At 29.1% G+C, this 12,083-nt stretch overlaps 1 protein-coding gene across 1 annotated transcript; it reads right to left on the reverse strand.

Annotated features, from left to right (window-relative positions):
• Window positions 1-289: 289 nt before the first annotated feature.
• Window positions 290-11,205, reverse strand: LOC109787774 (cadmium/zinc-transporting ATPase HMA3). Its single transcript, XM_020346340.3, has 9 exons — window positions 10,530-11,205; window positions 9,407-9,664; window positions 9,116-9,213; window positions 3,652-3,907; window positions 3,425-3,562; window positions 2,910-3,237; window positions 2,605-2,807; window positions 1,772-1,974; window positions 290-1,453 (listed from the first exon to the last, which is right to left on the reverse strand). Exons 1-9 carry the CDS (start codon window positions 10,708-10,710, stop codon window positions 467-469), a joined length of 2,652 nt encoding a protein of 883 aa, XP_020201929.1. The 5' UTR covers window positions 10,711-11,205; the 3' UTR covers window positions 290-466.
• Window positions 11,206-12,083: the final 878 nt, after the last annotated feature.

Consider the following 12,083-nt stretch of genomic DNA (forward strand, 5'->3'; position numbering starts at 1 on the left):
TATGGGTATATTTGTCGTCCCTAACTGTAAGGCTTCTACATTTATTTTTGCTCAATTTCATAGAAATTTCCCCAAAAGGATAGTAAGACTACGGGGAATTTATCAGAAGATAGTTTCAACTAGTGATATTCAAAAAGAAACAAAGAAAGAAAGAAAGAAAAGTGGCACAGCATCAATTGAATTTTGTGTATCCGTTATGTCTTCCTTTTTGTGTTTTTTAACTCTATCGTATCCGCTACTAAATTACTAACAAAAAGTAGTTATAGTTTGAATTTATTCTACAACAACATTCTTGGGACTTCCTAAATTTTGGGTTTTCAAATATCAGCAATATATAATTGTGGATCCATCCCTACATCCTTGGGTTTTAAGTCTCATGTCTTTTTGATTTAAAATAAATCAATAAAATGAATAAAGAAAACCATTTTTTTTTTAAATCCCCATGCAGAAACTAATCAAACTATTATCACTCGATGATAATTTCTGGCTGGCTAAGGCTACTTATAATATCGTTAACACTACCATTGCAACATGAGTTCTTGCAGCACTTGGTGATCCCACTTGTCCCATAAAACTCTGAAATATCCATAGACTTTTCCTTATAATCAGACTCCAAGGTGGCAATGCTGGCATCTTGTGTAACATCAGAACCTGTGTCACATTTTTCAGTCTTAAATTTCAATTGGCAACAATCAGAGGCATTATTTGTTCTGCATGAGGAGTCCTCACACATTTTAACTTTGCCTAGACAGAAACCATTACAAGGTTTCACTATATGAACTTCAATAGAGACCAAGTTTCCATTGTTGTGGTTTCCCTTGAGTGAGCTCATCTTCGAAAGTCCAGAAGATTCATCCTTGCTTGTAGTTGCCACACTGTAAGCGTTGTTTTCACAACAATCTTTACCACACTTTTCAGCACTAAGAAGCGGTTTTCTCTCATTGCTATTACTTTGCTTGTCAAGTAGGGTTATAGTCATATCTCCAAAGAAACTTCGGTATTTAGAACTTGTAGATTCTCTTTCATATTTGGGCTTCTCTTGTAATAGTAACATGCTATTCAGAATCACAAGTAAACAGGTTCCAACATCAGTCAACACAGCAAGCCAAACTATAGGGTATCCTGCAATTGCCAGTGCAAGTATTGCACTCTTGAAGCCAACTGAAATAATGACATTCTCAATGAGTTTTCTAGTAGTTTTTCTCGCTAGCCGAATGGCTTCAGGTACTTTTCGGATGTCATTCGACATGAGAATTGCATTGCCTGTCTCATTCGCAAGAGCTGAACCAGATATTCCCATTGAAATGCCAATATCAGCTGTGGCTAGTGCAGGAGCATCATTCATGCCATCTCCAATCATGGCTGTTAGCCCATCTTTCTTGAAATTCTCAATGATCACTGCCTTATCTGCAGGTAGAAGCTCTGCATGGACAATGTCAAGGGCATGGTTCAACTGCAGAGAATAAGTCAATAATTTTTCAGTTTCAATATGGATCATAAATAATGACAAAGTTGATAGGTGCCAGGCATTTGTCTAGACATGTCTTACAAGTATTGTGTTTGAAACATGTTGAACAAGCCAACAGAGTTTAGCATACTATAGATGTTTCCGTGCTTCATAGAATATAAATAATAAACAGCTATAACCAAAACTGAATAGGGTAATCTTTTGAGTTAGAAAAAAGAAACTATATATGTTAATAACAAAGTCTATCAAAATAACACCTTTTCATAAGATTGTTGGTTAAAGTATAGATTACTATGGGCATACCTGACTCTGAACATACATAGCAGCCTGAGTGCTATCTCCTGTTAGCATGACTGTTCTCACACCTAACAACTTTAGCTCTTCTATTGCCTCCAAAGCCCCTGATCTGCAAGCATCAGCTAAGCTGAAGACTCCAACCAGAGTTGGTCCACAGCATTGTTTCGGGGTAGAATTTCCATGGCTTTGAAATTGGATGTGACTATCAACTATAAATATGATGGAATTATTCGGTGAATATACTAAAATGATAGCATATAAATGTGAGCAATGAAGCAAAAGAAAAGCCACAACACTCCCATTCAGATATTCAAAATTAGAAAGCGTAATACTGTTTGATGGCGATTTTTTTTTTTAAAAGAATTTTAAATGTTTTAATATGAAATATTTTATTTGAATGAAAAATTTATAAAGAATTTGAAATTTTTAAATATTTGTAAAAAAAATTTAAATTATAAAATTTCAAATTCTTCTAAAAAAAAAAAAGTAAGCTTTCTTTTTTTTCTTCTATCTCCCTCTTTCCCCTTTCAAAGTTAACATAAAAAGTATTAAAAGTTTTTATTTCATTATTGAATATTCAAAGTTCTCTTTTAAATATCAAAATTATAATATACATATTTTTCTAAATTCAATTTTATCCATGGTGAAAATTAAATTGTCTTATTCAAAATAAGAATTTAAAATTTAAAAAAATTAAATTAACTTGTTCAAACAACACATTTAAAAAATAATTTAAATAATTTAAATTCTAAAAACTTCAAATTTCTTAAATTTTAAAAAAATTTCATCCAAACACAAAGTATTTTTTTTTTAAACTAAAGATGTGGTTTTATAGTTACCTCTTTCACAGCCAGCTCTTGCACCAATTCTTTTATTGCCTATATAGATATCCTTTCCATCAATTGTACCAAAAACTCCTTCTCCTGGAAAATTTTGAAAATTCTCCACATTTTCAGGGATTGGTTTGATAGAATGTGACATTCCACATTCCACTAGTGCAGCTGCCATAGGATGACTTGATTTACTCTCAATACTTGAAACCCTACGAAGTTTTCATTAACCAAAGCAAATTAATCTTAAAACAATTATTAACTCTCCAAACAGATTTGTATTAACATTGTTATGTTTAATTAATATAATTTACCAGTACAATAAAGATTCAATGCTAATGTCATCTACAGCAACAGAAAAATCTGTCACAGTGAACTCTCCTCTTGTTATGGTGCCAGTTTTATCGAAAGCCACTGTTTTAATTCCAGAAAGTGTTTCAATATAATCTCCACCTTTCAATAGTAAACCACTTATTGCAGATTTTGTGAGAGCACAAAAGATTGCAACAGGTGTGGAGAGGATGAGAGCACAAGGGCATGCACTTAATAAAACCACAATTGCCAGATGAAGCCAAGGCGTAATGTCAGGAACTTCTAATGCAGCTGGAATCATTGCAATGCTAGCAGAAATCAAGACAACAGCTGCAACATAATATAAATCAACACGAATATTAGTATTTACTGGGACAATCAATGTTTTTCTACAGCATATTTATCAATGAAAATATTAGACTTTGAAAGTAAAAGTAACGTTAGTAAAGGATATATTTTCTTTTACTTCCACCTGCAAAAACAAAAAAAGTTTGTGTAGTATGTATTTAATACTTACCAGGAATATAGTACTTTGCAAAATTATCTATGAATCTTTGTGTCCTAGATTTTCTACTTGAAGCCTCTTCAACAAGTTTTGACATTCTAGCCACCACTGTGTCTTTTGCCGAAACAGTAGTTTTTACACTTATATATCCTGTGATGATATAAACCAAAATTATTTTAGAAGCATTGTTTTGGTAGAAAAAGTTGAGAGATAAAGAATAGCAGCTAGATATACTTAACCATTCACATTAATAGTTCCAGCCCACACAACTGAATCTAACTCTTTGATAACGGGTAATGATTCTCCTGTTAACATCTTTTCATCAACTTCACACTTTCCTTCTACCACGATTCCATCAAGAGGAATAGCATCACCAGCCTTGACTGCAAGTATGCTATTGATTTTAACGTCGTTGACGTCAACACGTTCCCCAGTTTCAGCAATAACGGCCTTTCGAGGAGCCATGCTTGTTAAAGATGACATTGCAACCATTGCCTAAGAACAGACATAAAATGTCAAACGTTAACATGAAATAAGTCTATTTATTATCTGTTCTTTGCTTAATGCTTGCATTTTACTAGCTTTCAGCACTTGAGTGTGAAGAAATAATCATAAGTATATATAGACAGAGAATCAGCTGGAGTTATGTTTAAGTAGGAAAAAAACTATGATTCACTGTTCTAAATTGTGGTCCGCAACATGTGTTGTGGCTGTAATATTGTCGTTACGGTACTCTCTACATCCACAATGGCCCACAATTACAGTAAGCTTTTAAATCATCAAAAATTTCACAACGTAATCTTAACACACAATTGTAATTGATCCGCGCAATACCATTTTATTCTACTTTTTTTATTAAAAAAGTATACAAATTTAAGTTTTAATCTTCTAATCTAATAAGTTTGGTCACAAGGGATGTTACGAGGGATAGGGAGACAACTAAAGATGATTAATTGGAGTGTTGAAGAGTGGATGATGCATTTTAAGAAAGAAAGAGAAGAGTTTGAAGTAAAAAATTAAGAAAAAAAAGTTTGATTAATTTTTATTATTATAGAATTATTTGTTTATGTTTGATATAAATATATAATAATTTGGCATTATAACAACAATAATCCGCATTGAAACAGTCACAATCACAACCATAATTTAGGATCATGTTAAGATTAATGAAGTACAGCACAAAATATTATCATTAAAAGGTACATATATTTGTTGAGTAAAAGTTGCCTAATATAACACAAAAATTGCCTTGATTTGGTGTGAAATTCTCGTACACAATAACACTTTTTCTCCTCGACTTGGTTCAAATATTGCTTCTTTTTCTTTCATCTTTCCTCGTTCACACAAATATGAATCTAGGTACTAGATATATCTTAAGCTGAAAGTGAAAACACTTTTCAGAAACAAGAAAAACCGAGATCGTTCTACAATAAGCACCGAATATCAATTCAAAATCAAATTCAATTTGAATTTGAGAAAAGACACCGAAGACAATAGTGAATTTCGTGGAACTTCAACTTCTTTCTCATCAGTTTGTAGATATATAAACCTAAATTTATGAAACTCATCATAACATACATTGGCATTGATCAATAGCAATTTCATGTAGTATTAGGTGTGTGTTGACCAACTTAGAATTGATTTCTGCGTGTGAGAGAGAGAAGTTACCAATTCTTCAAGAACTGAGATGATAAGAGTATATAGACAAGATTTTAGGGGAATTCACCTTCGGTTAAGAGTAAAGCAAGAAGATAAAATTGGAGTTTGCTTCTGCCTCTAATCCTTATAACAATGTTTTAAGAAATCATTCATAGTTGCATAACCTGGTGCTGCACATTTCTGGGTGAATCACAATTAATCATTGGGAAAGTTTTCGAAATATTAAAAAAAAAAAAAAAAACCTACATATAGAACTGTGTGCAAGGCACAGGTATCTCAATTTTTCAATAAAAAATTATTAGTGTAGTAAAATGAATTAAAAAAAATTAAATATACATTATTTAGATGTTTGATATTAGGATAATTTCACTTGAACTTGGTACTTTCAACACTTTTTTCACTCTATCAAAACCTACCTATCACATATATACAAGAACATATAAATCAAGTCCTTGTGAAACATACTAGGTTTAAGCTTACTTTAAATCATTCAGCCAATATATGTGTCCTAACATTATGAACAACAAATTATCAAGACATCCAGTAATAAGCTATACTTATAAATTTTTGGAAGCCAAACATTCTCAAATAATGCATACACTAATTAAGAATATAAAAGTAATATTGCATTAGTATTTTATCATTTTCTTTATTATGATAACTTTATGATGTATATTATTTTGGCTAAAAATCTATTTTGGTCCCTTATAATAATTGTTTGTTTCAATTTAGTCTCATTTTTATTTTTGGTTTCAATTTGGTCCCAAATAAATTAATTGGTTTCAATTTAGTCCCTAATAAATTAATTGGTTTCAATTTGGGACTTCCGTCCAAATTATTTAAACGGAGTTAACTGTTGGCTACGTGGATGCCACGTAGATGCATAGGTGGATGTCACGTGGATGCCATTTTTTTTAAACACCTGGAACCAGAACGGCCCGTTCTGAAACCAGAACGGGTCGTTCTGGTTGCACTTTTTGTGTGTTAATTTTGCATCCGGAACGGCCCGTTCCAGGTGCAAAATTAACACACTAAAAGTGCAACCAGAATGGATCGTTCTGGTTCCAGACTGCTAAACATAAACAATCAATGATTATAGTGCACGGTTGTGAATCATGGAAGGAAAAAGATTCAAGGTACAAAACATTTCAAACACTGAATTTGGTAATATTATCAATGGAAATTGATAACTTCAATTGCTAAACAGTTAGGCTATACAGTGTATTATTAAGGAAAATACAATGTATCACTAAAGACAATAGTAGCAGATTTTATTTCATTTCAAACTGGAGTGAACCACTTACTACCAAATTGACACTATACAGTAAAGGATGAAATGACATGGTATTTTTTCTTGAAGTCATTAACGATGTACCCCAACAACAACAACTTGTTCTTAAAGAGGTAGAATCTGAAGTAAAGGAAGAAGATACATAGGACTAACATTTCACCACACAACCATATGCACACTACTAGATTTTAATCCTTTAAAAACATTTTCTTGTTTACATTTGTTAAAATGTTACTATATATTATATAAATATTATTTTGTAACACTTTTTTAAAAAATATCATTATAGATAGAGTAACATTTTTTATTTCAATATTATTCTTTTCAATTGTTTTCAAAATCAAAGTCCCATATCGAGTAAAAAAAATTTACATAAGTTATTTTGCAACATTTTTTTGAAAAATGTTACTATAATTGCTTCTAAAATCAAAGTCCCACATCGAGTCAAAAAAAGTATATTTCCCTTATATCTAATTATAACACATAATTAAAGTCTCACATCGAATAGATTAATGACTCATAAAGAGTATATATACTCATATAGTTATATTTAAGATAAATGAAAATTTTGATATTCTATATATAATTAGTGGTGACTAACTAAAATTTCTTTCCCTAAAAACTTAAAGAATTTCTAGAAATTTAGGAGACATAGAAAATATAATAATTGATAGTAATATTTAAATTAAATTAATTATTATTTTATAAGATTAACAAAATCTTGGCAACATCATTAAAATCTTACAAAAAAATTATTAAAATGTTACAAAAATACTACTTTGATAACATTTAAAAAATGTTACCTAATTATGCAAAAATGTTACTAAAAATCTTTAGCAACATTGACTATATACAACATTTGATAATATGTTGCTAAAACAAATTAGCAACATTTATACATAATTAAGTAACATTTTTCAAATGTTGCTAAATATCATTTGTGTTGTAGTGGCAGGGACAGATCTAAGTTAATCATAGTGGGGGCACTTGCCTCCACTAAAATTTTTTTCATTCTTTTTTTTATATATAAAATATTAATAATTTTATAAAATATATATTATTAATTATATTTTAAGTATGTTGTTATATCTAAGATAATAAATATCAAATTTTTAATAATTTAATTGTTAAGTTAAAAAGTTTTTCATGTATAGATCAAATATATAAAAATTTTAAAAAAATTAAAAATCATATGATACTTCATTAAATTAATTCAAATTAACATATAAAATATTTTTGTTTTAAATGAATGTAAAAATTTAGAGGACACTAAAAGAAAATAAATTAATAATTTTATTATGTTTATCCTATTAATTTTTATCATTTTATTCCTCTAATTTTAAATAAGTTACGAAAAATTATAAAGTGACACTTAAATATTTCTTCAGATAGAAAGAGAAAAAGAAAAAGTTATTACTCTATTTATAAGATAATTGTATTTTATAAAAATAAGTAATTTTAAAATTTTTACCATAAAAAAATATTTTTTAAAATTATTATATTTTTTAATAAAATTAATAAAGAATATTCTATTCTCAGTTTTGGAACGGGCCGTTCTGAAACCAGAACGGCCCGTTCTGATTTCAGAACGGACCGTTCTGCTGTACTCTTGGTGTGTTAATTTTGCATCTAGAACGGCTCGTTTCAGATGCAAAATTAACACACCAAAAGTGCATCCAGAACGGACCGTTCTGGTTTCAAAACGAATCGTTCTGGTTCCAGGTGTTTTCAAATAAATTGGCATCCACGTGGCCAACAGTTAACTCCGTTTAAATAATTTGGACGGAAGTCCCAAATTGAAACCAATTAATTTATTAGGGACTAAGTTGAAATCAATTAATTTATTTGGGACCAAATTAAAACTTAAAATAAAAATGGGACTAAATTGAAACAAACAATTATTATAAGGGACCAAAATAAGTTTTTAGCCTATTATTTTTTAAATTCGTAATACACATGGATAGAATAAAACAAATAATATTGTAATTAATTACAAGCTATAAATTAAGATTTTGACGTATATTATGGTCAATGTAGTTATTTTCACGATGAAAGTCTACAAGATTGATGATCTAGAATTGAATCTCAAAAAAAATTTGAAAGGCATGCACTTATCCTTTCTTGAGGGAAAGAAAATATATAATTCCAATTGATCAAATCAATAGAAATCTCATCCTTTCCTAAGTTTGAATTTTGCAATAGATCAACTTTTTATTTACAATTTTACCTTATTTTATTGCCTCCAAATTAGAGAGAAATACTTTTTTGTTAGTTTTGTATTTCTTCTTATAAAATAGGTTGAACAAATTTCACAAATATTGTTTTAAAAAAAATTTAATGAAAAAATGTGTAAAGTATAATTCTCATTTGAACTCCTTAATCAATAAACATCTTGTATAAATGCACCTAAAGTAATATTTGCAACTCCTAATCCATATATATTTATGTTATTAATTACTTAAAAGACATCAAAGACAGATGAAAGAGAATGGTCTATATAAAGACAACTAAATCAAAAAATTGAAAAAAAAAGTTTAAGAAGATTATACAAGATGTCAACCCCAAAACACGTGCTTTAGCATTTGTATATTATAAATAGAAAAATAGATGAAATCAAATTTTATACCACATAAAACATACATTGATAGGCACATTAAAGGCACACAATTTGGCAACAATCAAACAGGAAGAGTTACTGAATTAAGAAAATGCAGCAAACTGTCAAGGAGAAAAGGAGAAGTGATGTAGCCAACCTTGTGAGTTGCTCTTGTCTCAAGCCATTGAGCAATGGAGAACAGGAAGATGATGACTCCAGCCTCCCAAAAATCTTGTAAAGCAGCAGTACCACACACTGAAATATATAAACAATGAAACATAAACAGAACATTCCACCATATATCACGAGTATATTTTCTTTTCCATACAATCTAACAAGTTTTGTTATATTCTTTGGTAAGTACATCCTACCCATTTCTCACTAAGTAATCAATAAATATATAACTCAAATCAAAGAATTACCCATATGGATGTATAGAAAATGTTACCTGCCAATAGAACCAGAATGTTGATATTAAGAGTAAGAGCCTTAATGGAAGCTATGGCCCTGAATAGAACCTTAGGGAAGCCAATGACAACAGAACCAAGAGCCAACCATCCCAAAGGGGGATATACATATTTCAAGAAAGAAACTGCCAGTAAAAGGCCACACACTATTGTAGTTAAATCTGGCAATTTCTTTTCACTATCAGTCTCTCCTTGTAGTCTCAAACTTGCTTCAAGCCTTGCAGCATTCAGTGCATCAGCTGTTACAACCAAAAAATAAAGATCAAGAAATTCTTCTAGTCTATTTGAAGAAAAGAAAAAATGACTTTCAATTTTTCACCTCATTTCAGATATTTAGGGACAGAAAATAATCTAAAGCAAAACACCTATTTCAGTGAATGTTAATACAAGTGATTTACAACCTTAGCTAAAAATTAAATAAAGGAACAATAAGTGTTTTTTTTTAATTCATGAACATAGTCCTCGCAATGTCCTTAAACTGATAACAAAATATTAATCTACACTCGTTGAACATAACTTCTAATGATTAAACATCATTTTAATATTGACAAAAACTGATCATAAAAGCATCATGTCGACCGAGTGTCCTAGAATATGTTTTTCAACCAATAACTAACCAATTAAAACCCATGTGAAAGAAAGAAACAACTAACTCTTTAAATGTAAATTTTAAATTAAAGAAGTCATGCATTTGGATAATAACATGTTAAAGTTACTTGTTATGTAGAATTACAAGTATTTACAATCACTATAAAGCCTAGGAAAAGAAAACCTGTTCCTGTTCAGTTAATGTGATAAACATCACTGTGCATATGGCATCCACCAATACAGGGTCTGAGACTCATGCTAGGTTCTGACCATAGTTACCACTTACCAGGACTCATTCAACATTAAATTTCATATATAGCCAAATGCCATGACGCATGTTTTGTATGATTAATTGTATCAAATTTACCATAAAGGAAGCTATGAGTTATCATATAGATATTAAAGAACTGGTCAACTTCTCTCATAATCATTGCAGAAATTTAAATGGACCCCTGATACACCAACTCTTGTTAGCACCAAAGGAAAGTGCAGAGAAAAGGGTAAACAATTTAGTACCTATTTGTGACTCAGAAATCAAGAGAACATCATGGACCACGGTAACTGTTCGGGTAGGTACTATCACTGAAACATCTTTGACTCCATGAAGAGGCTTCACAATTCTTTCAACCAGAGCTGCTTCTGTAGCACAGCACATTCCCAACACTTCAAAGCTACTTCTCTTCATATTTTCAAACATTTTCTTTCACTGTGCGTTTGGAAAGAAAGAACATAGATCAAACAATATAGAAATTCCAAGATTGAAATAAAATACAATAGTAGTTGGTGCCTTCCCTAGCTAGTAGTTGTTTCTCTTTAATTTTTTACACTTCAGAGTTCTAGAAATGACAAAAATATTGAGTCAACTATGAAATTTAATTATTAATTTCAGAGAAATTCGGTAGTGAATATATTTTAAAAATTACAAAAAATTATATCCTGATCTTTAAGAATTATATATATCAACTTATTCATTTTTAATTATTATGTATGCTAATATGGAGGGAGACTTATTATCCACTTTGGTAGAATATTTGTATTGTCAATCCCAAATACTTGGTTTTGTTATTGTAGCTTTTTTCTAAATAATCATTCATATGGTGGAAAATATTCAAGCTAGGTCTTGTTTTAAATAATTTTAACTTATTTCTCAAATTAAGCTAAACTTTTATTCAAATATTTTTCTTTAATACACAATCAAAACAATTATATAATGTTTGTCGCACCAGTTTAAAAATTTTAGTCTGACTTGAAAATTTATTTAAAAACTTACTTCATAATAAAATTGTCAAATATGACAATAGATACTTGAAAATTTATCAACCATTGGTGAACTTAAAACTTTAAGGAAATTAATATTATTCAATTCTAATCCTCTTTATTAAAAATTAAAAATAATAGTAATATTTTCTTTTTGAAAAAGTATGTAACAACACCAAATTATATAATTATATATATATATATATATATATATTAAAATTTTAATTTTTATACATATATTATTAATGTAAAAAAATTAGATTATCAACTAATCAAGCCATTGTATATATGATTTCTAAAATAAATACTATAAAAAGCAATAATATTATCATATATAAAAATTTATTATTGGTTAATAACATAAAAAGCCTCTACATTGTAAATAATTGTTAATTCAATTCTGTATTTAAATAGACAACCTTTTTTCGTCTTCGATGTTATTTAAATTTCAGTTATTATTTTAATAAGTCTTTCAGATAATTGCGTCAACTATGTTTATCTTTTTCTTTTTATACATTTTAAAATATACTTTCTATGTTCTCTATTAAAAGTTAAAAAAAATATGAAAAAGAAATGATTTTACATGTATCAAGAAAATTGATTATCTGCAAATTTTAGTAATCTCATAATATATTTTTTTAAAATTATTCTTGTTATAAATTTCAAAAAAATGGTAGTGCAATGCTTAAAAAGAAATATGTTAGAAAATTATTAAATGAGACAAAAATAATTATATTTATGGAAAAAAAAATATGTGCATGTATTTTTGTACTTATAATAGAAAATAGAGGAAGAAAAAAAGTAACGATTGAC

This window comes from Cajanus cajan, chromosome 1, assembly GCF_000230855.2.
Source record: "Cajanus cajan strain Asha chromosome 1, NIPB_CcT2T_4, whole genome shotgun sequence".
In the NCBI taxonomy this organism is placed as follows: domain Eukaryota; kingdom Viridiplantae; phylum Streptophyta; class Magnoliopsida; order Fabales; family Fabaceae; genus Cajanus; species Cajanus cajan.

Coding starts and splice junctions, on each gene's coding strand:
- LOC109787774 (XM_020346340.3), bottom strand. CDS start 10,710: ATGTTTGAAAATATGAAGAGAAGTAGCTTTGAAGTGTTGGGAATGTGC. Junction 1,975..2,604: donor AAGAGCTGGCTGTGAAAGAG/GTAACTATAAAA, acceptor TCATATTTATAG/TTGATAGTCACATCCAATTT. Junction 1,454..1,771: donor CTATGTATGTTCAGAGTCAG/GTATGCCCATAG, acceptor TATTCTCTGCAG/TTGAACCATGCCCTTGACAT.